We start from the raw sequence: 22,760 nt of genomic DNA on the forward strand, positions 1-22,760 counted from the left end.
TCTTAATAAAAACATTGTGAGAAAAAAGATTTACTGATTTTCTATTTATTTCACTGTTCTGACTATCATCAAGACAGTGACTAGCTTACTCGGCGAAAGAAACATTAACTTTCTGACCAAAGCTTTTTTATTGAAATATTACATAGTAGTACAAAATTTTCAGACTGGATTAGTTCACTTCTGGACGTGCTAGAGATATTTCTAAGTTATCTCTGTAATCAGAACATTGCATTAATAAAAGATGCATTATGTTGTTCAAGTTGTAGTATTTTTTTATTTTGTGTCATTAGTCGCGCGATTATGGCATTAGTCGCGCGAGTATGGCATATTCGTCGACTTTTTGGATTTGTTGGTCGGCCCTAAAAACTAAACTAAAAAGTTATTGATTTTATTTACTCTCTGAATTGGTCGCCCATAAGACCATTGAATACACGCTGGGTACCATATAACATTAGTTGCCACAAAGTATCCATTGTCATTATTATCTAACTGTCAATACCTATCCAAATTTTGTCACAATAATCTAGGGCTTTTTAAAAGGTAGATTAAGTAATTATTAGATTGACACTTGTATTAAAAGTTAAGTTCCACTTTACTTACTTTGTTCTAAAATTCTTTTTCTTACTGCCCCAAACTTCTTAATGTCTCAAATTAAGCAATTTAGCAATAGGTTCATATTTTATATGACAAATTATAAGTTATTTTTAATTTATGTTAGTAACTTCCGTTATATCAAGTTCATCAGTCACAGATACGGTGGAATATCTTTAGTCTATTTTATTTGAAACTAAATGTTAAAATTTGTTGAAAAAATTTTCAACAAATTTTAACATTTAGCTGAAAAAAGAAGTGCTAACTATTATTGATTTACTATAAACATTTTAAGAGAAATTTGAGAAAAATGATCAGAGTTTTAAAAATCATCTATAGATTTGAATGATGCAAAATAAAGATTTCATCACATTAAACTCCTCATCTAAGTAAACTTAAATATGTTTGCCTGCTAAAAAATGACACAGAACTTATCATATTATTTAAAAAATTCTAATTAATTTATTGAGTACTGCATTGTGCTAACTGTATTATTACTTTATTTATTGCATTTTTAAAGGGTAAATATGTAAGGTGTTGAATATAGTTCCGTTATTATTAAAAGAAGATTTTGAAAGAAAAAATTTTGAATGTTGTTCTCAATATGTTTTGATAAAATCAAATTACATTTATAATTTATAGTATTGGTATTAATATAATTGTAAAACTCAACTAACAATAAAAAATATTACCTCAACTTCATAAAGGAAATGGAACTTTCCACAAAAAACTCTGATATATTGTGAGTCGCATTGACTCAAAATATCTACTACAATAAAAACTCAGAAACTAGGGAATGCCGCTGGACCTGATGACCTTTGTATAGAATCTTTTATGTATGGTGGAAGTAGCAGCTTTTTATTAGTATTTTATTTAATTTATGTATTAAATATGGTTATTTACCATCTACGTTTTGTGAGGCCACAATTATTCCACTAGTGAAATCTAAAATGGCTGATTTAACAGATGTGAACAACTATAGAGCCATAGCTGTTTCCTCTGCTATGTTAAAAATATTTGAGAGTTTTTTATTGCACAAAATCAATATGTAAAACATTAATAAAAATGATGATTACCAATTTTGCTTCAAACATATTCACTCGACAACGTCATGCTCAAACTATTTTTTAAAAACTATCTAGAGGAAGCCATGTATTTGCTTGTTTAATAAACTTTAATAAAGCATTTGATAGTGTCAATTAGTGGCTGTTGTTTTCGAAATTACTAGATAATGAATTACCCCAAAAACTTGTTTGTTTGCTTGCTATTTGGTATAGTAATCAACAAATGTCTGTTCAATGGCAGAAAACAAAATCAAATAGTTTTGGAGTTGGAAATGGGTTCGTCAAGGTACTACCTTGACGAACCCATTTCCAACTCTATATTGTCGCAACTTCTATTTAAGTTTTACACAATTTGATTTTATCAATCTCAAACCTACATATTAGATGTAATATAGGTGGCATCTTCATGAACGTGTAAGCTTACGCTGATGATATGGTTCTAATTGTACCTTCTTGGTTTTCTCTTCAAAAACTAATTAGCTTTACAAATAAGTAATCTTCTTTAATTAATACGTCCTTTAATACCAAGAAAATTATATGTATGGTGTTTAATTAACTCAAAAATTGAATATTATATCAAACTCCTTCCCAGAATTATGTGTAACAGGCTGTGAAATTGCTTTTGTTGAATCTTTTAATTACTTTGGTCATATAATTAAAAATGACCTAACAGATTATCTTAATATAACCAAGGAGGTGAAGGGTCTTTACACGCGTACGAATATTTTAATTAGCCGCTTTCAATTATGTTCTACCAGAGTAAATGTTAAGTTGTTTAAGTCATGTTGCATTTGTTTATATAGTGCTCCTCGTGGCAAAATTATAATGATAAAACAATGACATGCCTTCAGTATTGCTACAACAAATGTACTAAAATGTTTTTTGGTTACATGATAGTATGATAGTATATCTCTCATGCTTTTAGAGCACATTTTCCCCATCTTTTTATACAATTATCTTAAACTACAGACATGCTTCTCGTAATTAGCCATTGGCTTGTACCTTAGTGAATAATTCCATCCATTCGCTTAATCAAATTTTAAAATAAAATTTTTCTTTTAAAAGATATGGACCTGGCACTTAACTTGTATATGCCTGTTGTCTGAAATATGTTTATAATAATAATATTAATTTTAATAGATAATATTTAGAAAATGTATATTGTAATTCTTTTTAAAAATATATAAAAGTATTTTTATTTAACTCTATTAGCTATATTACTAACAAATGGCGACTCATGCTCATATGAGTCATGAGGTTGTTCCTGATGCTTTGCCATATGTTGACCAAGGTTATGATGAACCTGGAATTAGAGAAATGGTAAGTCGAATTTTTTTAAATTTTAGAAAAAAAAAGACATAATTGTAATAAAAAAAAAGTTAAAATTGATAAATTTGTATGAAAAGATATGGCAAATTAAATACAGTATTTTTTATGTATATATATATATATATATATATATATATATATATATATATATATATATATATATATATATATATATATATATATATATAGATCTATAGTTTGTTGTCTTTGGGAAGAGCGGAAGGAAAAAAGTGATTCTTACGCCAACACATATGTCACTTTTAATTACTTTTGACTTTCGTCCAAAATAAAAACCATTAATTTAATTACAAATATATATATATATATATATATATATATATATATATATATATATATATATATATATATATATATATATATATATATATATATATATATATATATATATATATATATATATAGTTCTATAGTTTGTTGGCTTTAGGAAGAGCGGAAGGAAAAAAGTGATTCTTACGCCAACACATACGTCACTTTTAATTACTTTTGACTTTCGTCCAACATTTCCGTGTTGGACGAAAGTAAAAACCATTAATTTAATTACAAATTAATCGTTTTTTAAAAAAACCACAAAAACGCAAATTTAATTGACCAGAATGTTTTTAAAAACATTCTGAATGTTTTTATAACATTTTGAATGTTTTTAACAATATAAACAATGTTTTTATTTTTATTTTTTTTAATAAAATGTTTTTATTTTTATTATTTTTAATAAAATGTTTTTATTTTTATTTTTTTTACTGTAAATCATGCGCGGAGTGTTGCTACATCGACTATCTTATAGCCTGACTCGCAAGGGAGTGCTGCTACATCGACTGACAAATAGCCTGACTCGCAAGGGAGTGCTGCTACATCGACTGACAAATAGCCTGACTCGCAAGGGAGTGCTGCTACATCGACTGACAAATAGCCTGACCCGCAAGGGAGTGCTGCTACATCGACTGAGGGTTTGGTTGGGGCAGGCAGTCTATCATTATTAAAAAAAAAAAAATTCCGGTCTTGCATTTTAATTTTTACTTTTTGTCAACAAAATATCGAAAAAACTTTCGGACAACATCTAAGGGTTCTATATATATATATATATATATATATATATATATATATATATATATATATATATATATATATATATAGAACACATAGACTGAACCGCTAGAGAGAGAGGCTACATCGACTGAGGGTTTGGTTGGGGCAGGCAGTCTATCAATTAATAAAATAAAATAATTCTGGTCTTGCATTTTAATTTTTACTTTTTGTCAACAAAATATGGAAAAAACTTTCGAACAACATCTAAGGGTTCTATATATATATATATATATATATATATATATATATATATATATATATATATATATATATATATATATATATATATATATATATATATATTAGTAATTAAATTAATGGTTTTTATTTTGGACGAAAGTCAAAAGTAATTAAAAGTGACGTATGTGTTGGCGTAAGAATCACTTTTTTCCTTCCGCTCTTCCCAAAGACAACAAACTATAGATCTATATATATATATATATATATATATATATATATATATATATATATATATATATATATATATATATATATATATATATATATATATATATATATATATATATATATATATATATATATACACAATAGGGTGACAAAGAAAAAAAATAAGTGTTCAAAATTGGACTCTCAACCCTTTATTGTGTTACTTTTAACTAAAAAATAAACTGTGCAAAAAATTATTATGATATTTTGATATCTAGGGGTTGCTCAATGAACTTGATATTATCAGATTTTAAGGTCAATGGAAAATAAAAACGAATGTATTATAATTTTTTTTTGGATGCAAAGTTTTAATTTTTTTATTCAAACTTCATGTATTTTTTAATTAGATTCTGATAAAATTGTTCACTTGTTTTCACTTGTTGGTTGTTCACTTGTTTTCATTAATGCCTTCACAATTGTGGACTTTCACATATCTGGATTTGACATCGATGTTCTTCCACATTTTGTAAAACTTATTGCAATTGAGTTTCATTTTTTGTCAATATTTTTATGTAATCTGAAACAAGTTTTACCCCTCTTTTGGCTGTGTCATTCACAACTTTCATAGAGTTAGCAATTTTGTATGCTTCCTGGTATTCCGTTACTGTACTCCATGTGTCTAGGCAACAATCCTTCATAAACGAAGGATCATTCCCTAGACACATTTTATTTCAAGCACTTCAAATTTATTCCAAGCACTACATACATATTTTGATCTATTTGTTACAAAGTCATCTATGTTCATTTTTACAATTGTATCCATTAATCCTGGCTTTTCAAGTGCAATCAACATTTTTCCTTTAGTTTGGTTATCAACATCATTGCTAAAAAAAGATAGACTCAGACTCCTCTGGACCAGAAGATGCTCCAAAGCAAGTTTTGTAAACATGGTATAAAATCACTTCATCAACATGGTGTCGACAGGCTGTGTATAATAAAAACTTTCCAATTAATTTTTCCAGCAAGATACAAGCACCTGAATATATACCTGTGTTGTTTGAAGTAGTATCAAAACAGAGTGCCACAATTTTGTCATATGAAATGTTCCTATCATTTAAAGCTTGTGCAGGATATAATGGATAATGCACTGGTGCATCTATCCAGTTTTGGGACTGACAACAGTTTTTCTACATTATATCCTGTCACTAATATAGGCAGTCGATCCACTTCTTCTCTGCTGTTCAAATCAGGTAACAATTTTCTGTCCCAATGAACAGTTAATAGAACTTGTGGCTTGAATTCTAAAATGATTCTTTTTGCAACTTCTTTACCATTTTCAATACATGCACGTCAACAAATAAAAACTAAGATATAATAATTTTAAAAAATCGTATTTTAAATAATAAATTAATTTTGCCAAATCATTCTGCCAAATCGTTCTGGTTCCTTGGTTTTTTCTACAAATTGTAGAAAAAACCAAGGAACCAGAACGATTTGGAATTTTGAATTGGTCAAGAGCTGAACAAAATGCTGTAGTAATCACTTTCTTTTATTTGTTTCTTCCCTCTTTTTCAGTTTTTTGCTATTGATGGAACAAAGTTATCTATTTCATTATCAGTACCCTGAGAGGAGTCTGATTCTGTCAAAACTGGGTCTGTGACTGTTAAAGATGTTTTTTTTCCTTTTCTATTTAGCTCCTTTGTTTCTCTCTCTTCGTTCGCTTTTTTTCTGTCTAAAACAATGAACAATTCACAATCAACTGAACTCATGTAGCCTTTTCTTTCTTCTCCTTGTAGTATAAGAAATGTCTTGTCTTCTTCTATTGTGATTAATTTTAAAGCATCTTCATGATCAAAGAAAAGATTGCTGCCCCATGTTAAACCCTCAGCCGATGTAGCAGCACTCCTTTGCGACAGCAGGTTATAAGATAGTCAATGTATGTACTGGAGCCGCCACATTTTTCTGTTTTTTTATGATGTATCCATGTGCATCTAATGCTGCATTTTTATATGTGTGTATATATATCAGTTTTCTCCGTTTAAAATTTAATGCCGGTGCACAAAAAAGTGCTGGCAGGATGGTTATTTTTAAGTTGGCTTGTGCGATTTCTAAAAATTTATTTTTTTCTGCTATTTAAGTTAAAATAAAAATAGCTAAAAAAATGCTTTGAATAAATACTAGATAGAATAATTAAAAAAACTGATAAAAAAAGCGATTTTAATTAATAGACTTGAGCACAAAAGCGCTGGCTAAACAGAGAAGACTGATATATATATATATATATATATATATATATATATATATATATATATATATATATATATAAATATATATATATATGTATATATACATATATGTATATATATATATATGTATATATATATATATATATATATATATATATATATATATATATATATATATATATATATATATATATATATATATATATATATATATATTAGGGTTATGACTTTTTTTTAACTCCATGCTCCTGTACTGTAGTTTGATAAACTTTTACCTAAAAAGCACGAAATGAACTATTATTTGTATATCTTTTGAAAAAAGTTCACTCCGCCATTGAAAAATCGATTTTGACATAAGTACAACTATGTATTTAGAATGTCATAGTCATGTAATACAATAAATTTTCAATCCAACAATGACTCAGACTGTTAACCTTGCTCTTGCTCTTGCTTGTTGCATAGAAGGAATAGAAGGTGCAATTTTTATTTATTTTCATATGACAAATACATTTCCTTCATTACTTTGATTTCTGGTGGTATCTGCAACAATAATCTGTATTGAATTCCATAGGTGAAATTCATTGAGGACTTTAGAAATTCCTTGAGCAATAGTTTTTCCCCTGCCATCTACCAAGCCCAGGACATCCAATTTGATTTCTTTTCTTTCATTTTTAGAGACGATCACTTGATAATCGATTCTGTTGATGTGCTTGCCATCAAATTGTATGGACCAACTTTCCATATGCAACTTTTCAATCATTTCTTTTTTCAACTTGATTGCATCTTTGATTGTTGACTTGCAAATAGCTGATTGACATGGAGTTAGGATGTCAATGCCTTCACGAGCCAATTGCTTACATATGTTAGCAGCTTTGTTTGTTGATACTCTTGGCTAGGTCACCAAGTTGACTGCAATTTTGCTTTTATGATGTTTTCTGCTTGGTGTAGGAGTAGTCTCATCTTCTTCATCTTTTTTTATATTCACTGTAGGCAGCCTCAGAGTCAGAATCACTAAAACCAGGATAGTAAGATGATGAGTTGAATGACATATTAGAAAGTTTTTGTCATTTAGAGGTATGGATCGTTTCTTTACAGGCCGCTTGGCCTGTAGAGTATCCCACTGTTCCTTTACTTTCCACTTGGAGATAGTACAATCGCTTGTCCTTGGAAGATAACCATGTTCCATCTACTTTAGTAATATCAAAAATATCATCAATGTGTCAAGTGGGCTTCGTAGCTTTCCCACTTGACACATTCATCATAGCATTTCAGTATTTTATCAAGCTTTGCTCGTATAACTTGATCAGATACATGAGGAAAATTCAGTTTATTCTTCCACAATTTAGTGACTTCTTTGGAAATTTCCGCTATTCGCTCTTTTCTTCCTTTGATTTTTGGTCCAACGAAATGGTAGCGCCCATTAATTTGCTTTTAGAGGGGCATTTTGCACTTTTCTTCCAGTGAATATTCTTCCAAAGGGACCATTCTTCTTTTTTTATGAGAGTCTTCAAATTTTACCAGATTATTGGTCCATGTTTTTGTTTTTGTTAGAAAACATGTTTTTAATGTTTTCTTACAAAAGTTCATCAATTTATGACATTAGAAATTTTTTTTTTTTTTTAATAAAGTCATAACCCTAATATATAAATATATACATATATATATATATATATATATATATATATATATATATATATACATATTATATATATATATATATTATATATATATATATATATATATATATATATATATATATATATATACATATATATATATATATATATATATATATATATATATATATATATATATATATATAAGTGCAAGAATGTAAAAAAGCTCTTCTAAAACAAACATAATGACCCATGCAAGGAGCTCCTCTAAGCAGCTTCTTATGAGATCTTTTGGTTTTTGCACAAGCTATATGTTTATTTGTTAAAAAATTGCTCATTAAATACAATATTTAGTTTTATACTTGTTACAAGCATATGTTTGTAACATTAATGTTGCAAGAATATATACATAACAAATGTCATTTATTGCGCATGGAAAAAATTCTTTAGACAAGCATGTTCTATTAGTTTTCACACTAGCCATTTTTTTTGTTATTTACCTCCTTAAGGCCGAGAAGGCCACTCCAGATGAGGAGGCTACTTAATAGTGGTTATAACTCTCTCTCAACTCTATGACTCCGAAACACAAACCTTGACGAACAAGGCCACTGCACGGAGAAACAAGTTGAGCGCAGTACTACCAGGGACGTGGTGGGGATCAAACTCAGAATCTCTCACTTATGAAGCAAGCGCACTACACTACTACCGCATTATTTATTAACAACATTACTTATTTGATAAAAAATTTGACAAAGAGCTATAAAAGTTTTCACTGCTTTTTTTATTTTTTCTTATTATAATAGAATGCAGGCAATTTAAAAATTATTACAACAATTAAAAATTCCACAATAAAAGTGAATAATAAAATATATAATTCATTACATAAAATAAAAGTTATTATGCAATAAGTGTGTAATCAATAAGAGTGTAATCGTTTTATTTTTTATTAGTTAAATAATTTTATATTTTATTAATATAATTTAGAGTGTAATAGTTTTATATTTATCAAATAGTCCAATCTAATCAAAAACATTTTTATTTAAATCTGCACTCTTTAATTTTTTTTTTTTTTGCAACAACTGTGTCTTTTAAAAAACATTGCAGTTTATTATGCAATCTAGATCTTATATTTACAAAAGGTAATGTACTCAATGAGTCATCTACCCTTAGGGTAGATGACTCATTGAGTGATAAATGAATGATAAGAGATGAGTCATCTACCCTTATGGTAGATGACTCTTCTCTTATCATGCTCACCATTTCCTTACTCATGATTCTATTCTTTAGCTCTATAAATCTCAAACCCATCTTTGTATGGAATACTGTTGTCATATCTGGGCCAGATCTTCCAATGATGCCCTTTCTCTTTTAGACAAGGTGCAAAAGCACATTGTAAACATTATTGGACCTGCTCTTGCAGCCAACTTTCAACCATTATCACATCAATGTAATGTTGCTTCTCTTTCTCTTTTCTATAAATACTATAATAAGCACTGCTCTAAAGAGCTAGCGTCTCTTGTGCCATCTACTAAAATTCATTCTCGTGTTACTTGTCGTTCAATTACTCATCCTTTTACTGTGAATGTTGCTAAGTGCTCCGAAAATTTTTATTTTTTATTTTTTTTCCTTGAACATCAGTTCTTTGGAAATCACTCCTTTCATCTTGTTTTCCTAATTCATATAATTTGCAATTTTTTAAGTTGTCTGTTAATATCTTTTTCTATAAATTTCATCTTTTTTCTTCCAGTAACTTCCAACTCTAATAGTGGTTGCTTACAGCCTTGTTGGAAGTAAAGATGTTTTGAAAATAAATAAACAAAAAAGAATAAATGATAAGTAAAATAAGCAAATTCCAAGTACCTTTCATGATGTTATTTGGGTAACTGAAAGTTGAGCTGCAGAAAATGTATCAGGCTTTGAAATTAAATTAACTGATTAGATACTTTCAGATGCAATAGACCATTGAAATAGTGTGGAGAAGGTGTGTTACTCTATATCAAAGCTAGTTGTTGCAGATCAGCTGATATTTGACTACCTTAAAAATATATGGCAAAGTATAATTGGTTTACAAAAGTACAATCTACTGATTGGAATTGACTGGAAAACTAGCTATATGGATATATTTGGTAACAAATATGATAATTTACCAAGAGATCTTTTACTTGAAGTCAGCGCATTTTGAATGTTGTTAATGGGTTATTTTAATTATGACATTATTTCCTGAAGCTGATCTGACTATGCCAAGTGCTTCAATATTTTCAATGCATTAAAGGTACAAGTTTATTTCAAAATATTCAAGTCTAATCCCAATAGAGATAAAGGTTTTCTAGACTTAGCTTTTTAGTAATAAACACAATAATGGCATAAAAATAAAATACAATTAAAAAATGGTCACAGATGTTATGAAATCTTACTAACAGAATCCTTAGAATCAAAAAACTTATTTTTAAAACTGTACACTCATTAATTGATAACAGGAGTTTCATAGCCATATTCAAATAGCTGCAAGCTACAAACCATGAATTAAGACAAAAAGATCCCGTTCTCATCATCGTACATGATGCACATCATTCTCATCATCGTACATGATGCACATCATTCTCATCATCGTACATGATGCACAAATAGACTAGTAAAAAAATATTTGACAATTAAATTAGTAAATAATATTTAACGATGATAATAACTTGTAAATAAGGCATATTAGTGATGTTGTTAAAATGTTAGTTTTAAATGAACAATTTGTTTATTTTGAATAGTTTTATATTTAAAAATTTTGATTAGGTAAATGAATTGATTGAAGAAGAAACTAAAAGATATAAACCAACTAAAAATTATTTAGAGTTTATGCCAGCACCAAATTATGGAGCTTTTGAGGTAATTTTTTTAACTTATATTGAGATTGACATATTTTGATTTTGTTTTTTTCAAGACCACTGAATAACAAATAAGAGCTACAACTATGCCTTTTTAGTCTTATTTTTGGCTACTAGAGAATTCCCTGCTCCTTGTGCACATTATTACAGAAAAGTAAATTTTTTAGAAAAGTAAAAAATATTATCAATCTTAATTTTTTGTATTTTTCAACCCCAAAACAAAAGCTCATATAAGTGAAATGTAATCTTTGTTTATTTTAAGAAAAACCCATTTATCAATAAGAAATTATTTTATTTGGTTCTCTAATTCAGAAACACTAAATAACTAGCAAGTGAAAATAAAGCAAAAATTCAACTGCTCTGCAATCATAAAACATTAACTACAGGGTAACCAGAAAGTTCTGGCACATAGTAAAATTGCCATAAAAACGACTAAATTTAAAAAAGGCGAATAAGATTAAAAATAAACTTTATTCTAACAACTAACAATCGCATTACAACATTAGATTTCGAAATAACCGCCTTTAGCTTTGATACAGGCCCTAAGTCTCTTGGGGAAATCATTGACTGCGGCGTGCAGGTATTCTGGAGAAAGATTATTCCATTCCTTCTGAAGTGCTCAGCGCAAAGAGTCCAAATTCCTATGAGGGATAGAAATGCCTTGGTCTTCAAAACTGACCACACGGAATAATTCAACGGGATGAGATCTGGCGAGTAGGGAGGCCATTCTTGGGCGCTGATAAATTCTGGAAAATTGTTTTTGTACCACCCTTGAACGATTTTTGCCTTGTGGGCAGGAGCTGAATCCTGTTGAAATGTCCAGGGCTTTGTACCAAAGTGTGATTGGGACCATAGAAGTACTTCTTTTATAAAGACATCATTTAAACAGTTTTGACTGTTAATTTTAACTCCAGAATCCACAAAAACTAACGGATTTTTGCCATCCGAAGTTATCCCTCCAAAAAATATAACGGATTGCGGATGTCCTGAACAAGAAGCGATTCTACACTTCGTGTTTGCATCACTAATATTTCTGGACAATATCTGATCATTTTGATGGTTTAAGAAACTTCAACATTGAATAAACATTCATCAGTGAAAACAATTCCTGAGTGGGTCGCCAAAAAAAAACGTTTGAGCAAAAGCTTGCATCTTTCCATTCCTACTTTCTTCATATTGTCTGTGAGAAGGTGAGCTTATCCTTGCATATTTTTTTCAGGGATTCACGACCTATTTGCAAATCATTTGCCTTTTTTCTCATCGACCTCCTCGGATTTCAACGAATTCTATCACACACTTTTTTGATAATAATTTTGCTACTTGATGTCGGTGGTCTTTCACTTCTAGGCTTGTCTTGGGTGCTGCCTGTCTCCTTTAAACGTTTCAAATTGTTATAGACAGTTCTTCGAGGAATTTTAAGTCTTTTTGCTATCTCTGCTCCAGTGCATCCACTAAAGAACAAATGGTCTATAGAAACTCGATGGTCTATTGTGCCTTTCATACTAAAAATAAAATAGATTCAAATAAAAAAATGCCTGAATACGATTAAGAATTGACATAGGAATGAAATGGGAAAAAAAATATCGACAAAAAATACATTTTCTTAAGTCTAATAAACTAATAAAATGAGTGCCAGAACTTTCTGGTCACCCTGTATGTAAATTTGATTAGAAAAGCTGTAAAAAAGTAGGTAATATATTATGATGTATGTATATAAATAAATATTCTTTAGTTTGTGGCAAGTTAGTTTACATCTATCATGAAGTAGGCAGAAATTAATCATTCTTGCCATGCATCCAAAAAAAAAAATTTCTTTTACAGAAAATTTTATTTTTGCTCTAAAATTTTCTTACTTTTTTTACGTTTTCTTGATTAAAATAATTTAGTATTTTTTGATAAATTGGGTTGTGGTAAAATGGTAAAGCCAGAGATTTGATATGAAATGTCATGTCCCTAATAGTTCAACTGTCAATTTTTTCATGAAGCATATCTTGTCACGATTTACGTTTAGAGCAGAGGTGGAAAGTAACTAATTACTCACATTATCGTAATAGAGTAGTTTTTTTGTAAATTTTGTACTTTTTAAGTTGTTTTTTTTTGATGTGTTATAAAGTATGATTTAATTTTTTATTTGATAAATAATAGTGTCTTTTTTATAACTTTGTTTCTGAAGAGTTTTCGCTAATGTTTCAAATGAAGTCAGGGGTTGTCCACAAATTATGTCACGTGATAGGAAGGGGGAACAGAAGGATTAGTGATTTTGGGATGATTTGTTAGAAGGGAGAAGGGTATTCAATCGATTGATGAGACGCTGCATTTTTTTTTTTTTAGTGTCAAATATAAAAAAACCTAAGTTTGAAACTAAAAAGTTTCAAAATTAGAGTGCCTACCTAAATATAAACCCTCATTTGATATATGTACACTAGAGGTATGACTAAAAATTTTTTTTGGCAATTTTTGGTTTCCCATGCGACTATGAGTGGAGAAATTACATTTTAAAACTAGAAATACCATTTGAAAGTGTTAAATCTTAAAAAAGTTCACCCCCTAAGCTGAAAACTGTTTTCTCCCATCTACACTATGAGTCATAAAAAAACATGCCACTGAACTTTCTACCATAACTTTGTCAAATTTGGTCTGATGCCTAACAAAATTTCAGGTTTTGTTAAGAATTTAATTGCAGAAAAACTTTCGTCTGATGGCGACCCAATTCTAAAAACTGACTGTACACGAACACTCCAAACTTCAACAACAGAAAAATTGTCTGATTTTTTATATAGAAGTTAAAATTAGTTTAAAAATTCTAGGTTGAGACAAAAAAGAATTTAAAAAGTAATATTTTATATTAGTCAAGTATTGTTCTTGTTCACTACTTGAAGAAGACACCATTTTTAAAATCGGTTCACAATGAGCAAAGTTATTGCAATAAGTTCAGTTGCATGTTTTTTTATGACTCATAGTGTATCTATTGTTAGATACAGTACAGTTTAAGGTATCACAGCTTCAGTTTATTGCTGGTGTGATTTTGCTAAATGTATGCATTCTTATTACATGATCTTTCATATTATATATTATATTTGTTATCATCACCTGACTTTTGATATTTTATAAACTTCTTTTGATAACCTAAACTCATAAGATTTGTTTATTTGTAGATAATTAAATTTACACTCAAATTATAATTCGACAAGACTATAGTCAAGATGTCTAAAAATAGTCTTCCTTCAGATTTGAATAAGAAACTATGGGAATCAAATTTGGTGAGGTTTGAAACAGCCAAGAATTCAAGAAAGTATGCAAAGATTGTTGACAGTCTTGATCAGATAAACAAAATGCCAACAGAACAGCATATCCTGGACAGATTTAAGTGTTTGGCTGCAAATGTGAAAAGTAGACAGGAGAGAGTTGTGATAGTGGTCAAAGAAGTAAAAATATTATGGAAAAAACTGAATCTTTCAATTCAAAAAGGCAAATCTGCAGTGGAAAGAAAAATTGAGAATGTACTAAACAAGTATGAAAAAGATTGCAGAGAACCAGGAATGCAAGACTTTACCAACTTGTTCAACGTAACTGATGAAAATGGAGAATGGTTGTGCCAGGAAGATAAAGCCTTCTATAATCTTCAGATGTCAACAAATGGTAGAGCTGGCTACTGCACCACAATTGAAGATACACAAGGAGTTCACCCTAGAAAACTAAAGTTTATTAAGCAAAAGGTCAGTCAAGATACTAAGGATGATTTAAGCAGTGAAGATAAAGAACATTTTAGCACTGAAGAAGAAAAACAAGATTCTGACAGTGGTTCTCAAGATTCAGAGGCTCCAACAACATGTAAAAGACAAAAAACTGATTATGCAATAAATTTGGTGACAAAAGCAAAACTGAGTTCAAGAAAGGCACACACAGTCTGCGAAACTCTTGCAAAAGATGGAATTTCTATTCCAACTCCAAGTCAAAGTGGTGTTTACAAAGCTACAATGAAAGCAGGAGAAAAATTAAAAGAACATTTTATTGAAACTCTAAGAAATGAAAACTGGAGCTTGCACTTTGATGGGAAGCACATAAAGAATACAGAGTACCAGGTCGTAGTTCTAAAAAATGAAAATAGAGAAGTTAAACTAGCAGTTCTTGCACTGATCAATGGAAAAGGGGAAACAATATTCAATGGATTAAAAACTATGCTTGATGAATATAAGCTATGGCCTGCAATTAAGTTAATAATTTCTGATACAAGCTCTGCAAATACAGGAAAATCTGTTGGGGCAGTCACACTACTACAGAAGCATTTTGTTAAGCTTGGATTAGACAAACCTCTTTATATTGGATGCCAGCATCATGTTCTTGATACATTACTAAAACATGTGATGAATGATTATTTTGAAGCAGCAACAACCTCGCGTAACCTCAATTATTGCTTCATTAGCAGAATAACAGAAGAGTACCAGCAACTGAAAGCATCTTTTGACAATTCTGGAGATGCTCTGAAGGAAGAAGAAGAAATTGTTTGGAGAGATGATATGGCTTTCCTTCATCACTTGATCACTTGTTACAGACAGTTTAAGAAAACAGGATGCTTTCCTAAAGTAAATTTCAGAACTTTGCCAAATATAAGCAATGCAAGATGGAATAGCCGAGCAATCTATGCTTTGCTAGCTTATATTTTACTTCCAGAATTTCGACAGTCAGCCGAAGGTCAGTCATCATGTGACTTTATTAGTGGCACGTGGAGTGACATCTGGTTTTCTGGTCAGGTTTATAATCAGGATAACTACAACAATTTGGCAGCCGTTTGCAAAGATCACTCAAAGGCAATAAAGACTTTAAGGACTTTTTGGTCAGTTGATCCCAACTCAAAGGTCAAACATTTGTGCTGAACGTGCAATTAAAGTTCTGCAGGATTTACTTCCATTGTGCAAAAGCATTGAAAAAATTAACATTAAATTTCTTTTGACAAATGAACACTAAAACCTGTATGTTTGTATTTCTGATTAAAAAAACCCGTTTTGTACAATGTATAATTGTATATATTTTTATAAATTTGAATAAGGGGGTGACATTTTTTTAATGTTGACACTTGCCATTGGATTTTTCTTGATCTTTGCATTAAAACTCCACAAAAAATAACATGGGGATAGGGTTTTTAAAAATTGTCATATCCCTAATGTACACTTGACTGCCGCTATTCCAATTTAACTTAAATTGGAATTTTTAAATTGACTTAAATTTTAGTAGATAAATTTAATTTTTTAGTAGTTATCAAATTATATTTTTATCAAAAATTAAATATCTTCAGAGTTAATTTGTCCGTTAAGTCACTGTTAATTTGTACAACTTTATATGGAATTATAGTAGCGCAAAAAAAAGTATGTACACTCCACTACCTCTATACCAACATAAATCAGTCGATATACGTAACTACACCATGACTATGACTATATCAGTCATTTTATCTATGCATTGATACACTTTTCTGTAAATCTTTGAAAAATATAAACTACAAATAAATATATAATTATTAATATACAACAGTAATAGTTAAAATACATAAAACTACTTCAAAAAAAAACATCAAAACCAAAGGAAAAAAACTTTAAGGAAAAGTTGATATATATCATATATATCATATCATATATATATATATATATATATATATATATATATATATATATATATATATATATATATATATATATATATATATATATATATATATATATATATATATATATATATATATATTAGCAAAGTTTTTGAGTCTTTAATTAACAAATAATTAATTTATCATCTTGAATCTATTAACTTATTTTCTAATCATCAATATGGATTTCAAGGTTAAGGCTATTGCTCTCGACATTTCTAAAGCCTTTAATAAACTTTAGCATGCTGGTCTTCTCCATAAGCTTTTTTCTTATGGTGTATCAGGTAATAACAAGGATGGATTATTGAATCCATCCTTACCAATCATAGTATAAAAGTTGTCTTTGATGGACAGCACTTTTTATTTACTGTAACTTCAGGGGTTCCTCAAAGTTCTATTTTAGACCGTATACTTTTTTAAAATTTAGATTAATGATTTCCCAGAAATTCTCACATCTAAGGTTGCATTGTTCACTAATGATACTACCATTTATTCTTGTCTTAATTAGAAGCCAACACTCTCTGATTGCTTGGAGGGAGCATTTAAGCTTGAAAAGGATCTCACTTCTGCTACAGCATGGGGATCTCAATAGCTGCTGAACTTTAACTCAGATAAAGCTCAATTTTTTAGCTAATCATTATTGCATCAATCATCTTAATCAACAACTCTTCTACCCTTCGTCTTCTAGTATTAACTGATCTTTGTTTATACCATATATCAAATCCATTTCAAAAATAGCATCTGCTATGGTTGCATCTCTTTATTGTGCTCGCCACTTTCTTACTCCGGATTTTATTCTTTATCTTTTTAAATCTTAAATCCGTCCTTGTATGGAATACTGTTGGCATATCTGGGGCGGATCTTCGAATGATGCTCTTTTTCTTTGAGACAAGGTGCAAAAACAAATTGTAAACATAGTTAGACCTGCTCTTGCAACCAAACTTCACATTTCGCATCATTGTGATGTTGCTTCTCTTTCTCATTTCTATAAATACTATAATGGGCACTGCTCTAAAGAGCTAGTGTCTCTTGTGCCATCTACTAAAATTCATTCTTGTGTTACTTGTCATTCAAATAAGGCTCACCTTTTACTGTGAATGTTGCTATGTGCTCCGAAGATTTTTATTTGTCTAGATTTTTTCCTCGAACATCAGTTCTTTGGAATTCGCTCCTTTCATTTTGTTTTCCTGATTCATATAATTTGCAATTTTTTAAGTTGTCTGTTAATTGTTACCTTGCTGTATAAATTTCATCTTTTCTCTTCCAGTAACTTCCAACTCTTATTCCAACTAAAATTCATTATTATGTTACTTATCAATTAATTAAATCTCGTTCCTTTACTGTGACTGTTCCTAAGTGCTCTAAAAAATTCTTTTTTGTCAACTTTTTTTCGTCAAACATTTGTTCTTTGGTTTTATTTTTCTGATTCGTATAATTAAAACTTCATCTTTTTTCTTCCAGTAACTCAAATAGTGGTTGTTTTCAGCCTTGTTGAAAGTGAGGTTGTTTAAAATGCTATTCAACACAGACAAATGTAAAGTTATGCATGTATGCAAAAAAGGAAACAAAACCTCATACAACTATACAATAGAAAATGAAGATAAAACACATTAATTACAAATCAATGCCACTAAAAGTGACTTTGGTGTGTGTGTTTCAGACAACCTTAAATTCAAACAACAGGTTGATTTGGCAGCTTCAAAAGCGAACATAATGCTCAGAAAGCTCAAAAAGTTATTCAGAAGCAGTGGTATGCTGCTTTGGAAAGAGCTCTATACTATTTATGTTAGACCATACTTAGAATTTGCTATCTAAGCATGGTCACCCTATCTCAAATGAAATATAAAACGATTCGAACAAATCCAGAACAGAGCAACTAAAGTAATTACTGTGCTCAAAAATCATTCTTACAAAGAAAGACTCAACATCCTTGAACTAACATCCTTGAACTAACATCCTTGAACTAACATCCTTGAACTAACATCCTTGAGCTAACCACTCTGAAAACCAGAAGGAAACGTGAAGATCTAATACAACAGTATAAAATAATACATCGTTTCTAAAAGTTGACTTCTTCACTCCACAAATAACAGCGCCTGCTACTTCACACTACAAATTTTGGGAAATTACTAAAATTGATCAATTTTGAAAAAAGAAAACTGGTTCTAATAATAATAAGAAAACTGATTGGGCGATAGCTGGTTAGTTTTCTAATATCTTAGGCAATAGTTAGTGGGGTCAGAGGTATTTACAGAGTTTTTAAAAATTGGAGTTGGAGAAGCTATTTTTCAGTAAGCAAGAAAAAAGAGATTCAGTTAAGCATTTGTTAAATAGTTTAGAGAGTGATAAAAAGAGTTCTGGAGAAAGATAAGATATCTTTTTACCATTCTCTAAACTATTTAAGCAGGAGTTATTTAGATGTTAAGAGGATCAACCTGTAGTAGCAGGAGTTATTTGGATGTTAAGAGGATTAACCTGTAGTAGCAGGAGTTATTTGGATTGTTAGAGGGGATTAACCTGCTTTTTTAAGTTGCTTTTATAGTCTTTCCAAAAGTCTGTAACACTTCTGACATTAAATACTTTTGTAAGATTCTTAGTACCAGACCTTTTAGCATCAATTTCTTGCAATCATAAAAAAGACAATTGTTCTGAAGTGTAATAAATTAAAACCATGGGATAGAATAAGGCTGACTTAAGACCAATGAGAAGGAATAAAAGCTTCCATGCCTGCCTGAACCCAGGAAATTATAAAGGAGATGTATTTTTTTGGAAGAGATAGGACATCATCCTGAAGACCCTCACAAAAAAAATCATGAAAAGAATCCTAATTCAAATAAGGAAGTTTTAGGAAATGGAATAATAGGGTGAATCTAATGAAAATGAAATAAGAAATAAAAGTAAGACATAAAAGTTTTGTGAAATATACAATGAGCTGAGGAGAGCAAGGAAAAACTGAGCACAATCTAGGGGTAGAGACAAGAAATAAAATCAAGGAGTAAAGACAAGTGATTTATCTGGAAAACTAGTCACAATATTGCGAAAGGCAAAGTTTTAAGCTGATGATTATTATTGTTATAATGATAATATTTTTTTACTTATTTTTTCATTAACTAATTTACTTGTAATGGTTTTTTTATTATATTTGTTACTGTATTCACATCTATTCTTCATGTTCAAAAGATCGAAACAGTCAAGGAGGTTACCTTATAACTTTGAAACGCTAACACTAAACAAAAAGGCTTACATCCATAGAGAAAAATATGACATGTCATATTACCAGGGAAGTGGTAGGGATCAAACTTATTATTACTTCTTGTTTAAAAAGTGAACACTGTACCACTGCATTATTTTTTTGTGTTATATTATTATTTATATAATAAAACACAAAAAAATATATAAATAATTATTTAGAAAAAAATTAAAGGGGTTTTGATTAAGCATTGAAAGTAATTAATAGGAAATAAAAATAAGGAAAGAAAAAAAAAAAAATAACAATAGTTGCAAACATCATTTTTTTTCTTTTTTTTTAACAGATTAATAAATAGTTTACTAAATGGTTTGATGAATATAGATTACAAATATAAGTTAGTTATAAAAACTATTTTACTTTTACTGATTATTATTTTTTATATAAAAAAAATGATAAATCAGTTGGGTTTTTTGTCTAGACAAAAATCATAAAACATGAGTTTGAAAGAATTAGTAATCGTCTGCCAATGGAACTGCTCAGCATGAAGAGGTATTTTTTTATTATTTTAAAATTTTTAAAAAAGTGACAATTTAATTTTTTATTTATTAAAACCGTTATGTTGTCATTTGGCTGTCACTCAGCCCTATTTAAATAGTCATATTAAAAATTTTTGTTAGGTTTAGCAGCATTTAATTGCCTAAGAAGTAATTAAAAAAAACATTTTAATCAAAAAATTTTCATTAAATACTTGAATTTATAAATTTAAAAAAGAATTAAAGATTGTAATCTTAATAACTTTCACTTTATTAGATTATCTGGTAGTGAAACACTTTAACACGTTAGTATTTGGTAATCTAATAGCTATGTTGAAGTGAAACACTTCAGATCTTTAGTATTGAAGATTTTAAGAGTATTTTCTCCCTCTTCTTTAAATAATCTTTTTCTCCCCTTTTCTATATAAATTCTTCTTTTTTCCCTTTTCTATGTAAGTTTTGTGTAAATCTTCTATATAAACCATCGAAAAATGTAAACATAAGTTGCTACTCTTAATCTTCAAATATGTAAGTCTCTTGTTTCACAAATCTTGACATTGAAAAACTGCAATCATAAAGAATATACAAAATAACTACTAATTATTAATAAAATATTTTCTAGACCTTACCCTACTCCCCTCAAAAAATAATTTTTTTTTTCAATTTCAAAAAAATGATAAAGTTACGAAAGAGGAGATTAAAATACTGTGGTCATAAGCATGTTGGTAAATTGATACTATTTAGGAAATTGAATTAGAAGTTGGGCCAGTGGAGGCTTCAACTGCAAGAGTACAACATGCTAAGACCATGATAGTATTATCTTTACTTTTAACATCAAGAGATGCATTGTTAAAAGTTAAAGAAAAACCATATTAACAAACATTCGATGTGTTATGCATTGGTTTTAATGCAATAGACAAAGTTTTAACCATTGATAAAAAGATTAATGATATACAGCATTTATAACAAAATCAATTAAATTAAAAATTTATTATTTTTAGTTATTTTAAAAAGACAATAATTATCAGAATGTCTAAAGGATAGGAACTTAATCACCTTAGATTGAAGATTAGAATAGTTGCTGTATCTGATTGGATTTGCCAGGAAAGATAATATGAAATATGTGTACACGGAGAGCATAACAATATAGTTAACTGGTTATCAGCATTTCTTTTTCCAGAAAAAAAAGGTGTAGGAAAAAATGAAAAAAACTTGGTTGATGATGATGATGATGATCTCCTTCTCTTGTCTTATTTTATAAAACCTGGTTCCCCAGTCAAAATATACTTATTAGTATTATATTAGTACTTTATATACAATATCTACTACTTTACATACAATATCTACTATGCTTTTTGCTAGACATTTCTTTTTTCTAACCATCTATATACAACTTCACTTTCTAACCATCACATCTATAACATCATTTTGAATCTTTCAGAATACTAGATTTTGTTCTTATATATTTTCACCTTTAGCACTGTACATATCACCTTGAACTTTTAGGATTTTTACCTAAATCATCTTTTATTTTATCCTAATTTTATCATAATTTTAAGTTAATAGTGTTTTGTAGGTATGAGCTTCCTCCCCCTACTGCCAGTCAAAAGAATGATTTATCTGCTTGGGTTGAAGCTTTAAAAAACTCAATGGCTCAATTAGAACACCAAGGAGAAAGGTAATTTTTGAGTTGATTAAACACATATGTTGACTTTAAATGTTGACTTTTAATAACTTTAAATGTTGACTTTATTATTGGTCTTTTTATTATTATTTATATTCTAGATTTAAATAAATTTAAATTTGAATTCAAAATTAAAATTTCAAAAGAGTAACAGTCAAAATTATATAAAGAAATAGTTAAAGGATGTGACAAACTTCTGGCTATTCTAAGAAATTAATTTGGGAAGTGGTACCCACCTCCCCCCCTCCAGCAAAAATAATTTAGCGGAAATATTGCTGAATGTAGGAGTTTTTTTGCTAAAAGAACGATATTTTCCGTTAAAAAAAAGTTCCAAAAGCACCCAAATATGGTTGGCACTGTCAAAAACAGTCTAGAATAGCCCCTGATATATATATATATATATATATATATATATATATATATATATATATATATATATATATATATATATATATATATATATATATATATATATATATATATATATATATATATATATATA

General features: G+C 29.1%; 1 protein-coding gene across 3 annotated transcripts in view; it reads left to right on the forward strand.

Moving 5' to 3' along the window:
* Positions 1-327: 327 nt before the first annotated feature.
* The window catches only part of LOC101235723 (pre-mRNA-splicing factor SPF27), a 43,432-nt gene continuing 20,999 nt past the window's right edge, over positions 328-22,760 (forward strand). For 2 of the 3 annotated variants that reach the window (XM_065799090.1, XM_065799088.1), the window contains exons 1-4: positions 2,844-2,975; positions 11,122-11,214; positions 20,520-20,590; positions 22,151-22,252. In XM_065799090.1, coding sequence (XP_065655162.1) covers positions 2,883-2,975; positions 11,122-11,214; positions 20,520-20,590; positions 22,151-22,252 — 359 coding nt within the window. In that variant the 5' untranslated portion in view covers positions 2,844-2,882. Of the gene's footprint in view, positions 541-2,843; positions 2,976-11,121; positions 11,215-20,519; positions 20,591-22,150; positions 22,253-22,760 lie in introns of those variants that run through there. The other variant, XM_065799089.1, reaches the window with a different exon arrangement.

The sequence above is a fragment of the Hydra vulgaris genome, chromosome 06, assembly GCF_038396675.1.
Source record: "Hydra vulgaris chromosome 06, alternate assembly HydraT2T_AEP".
Lineage (NCBI taxonomy): Eukaryota > Metazoa > Cnidaria > Hydrozoa > Anthoathecata > Hydridae > Hydra > Hydra vulgaris.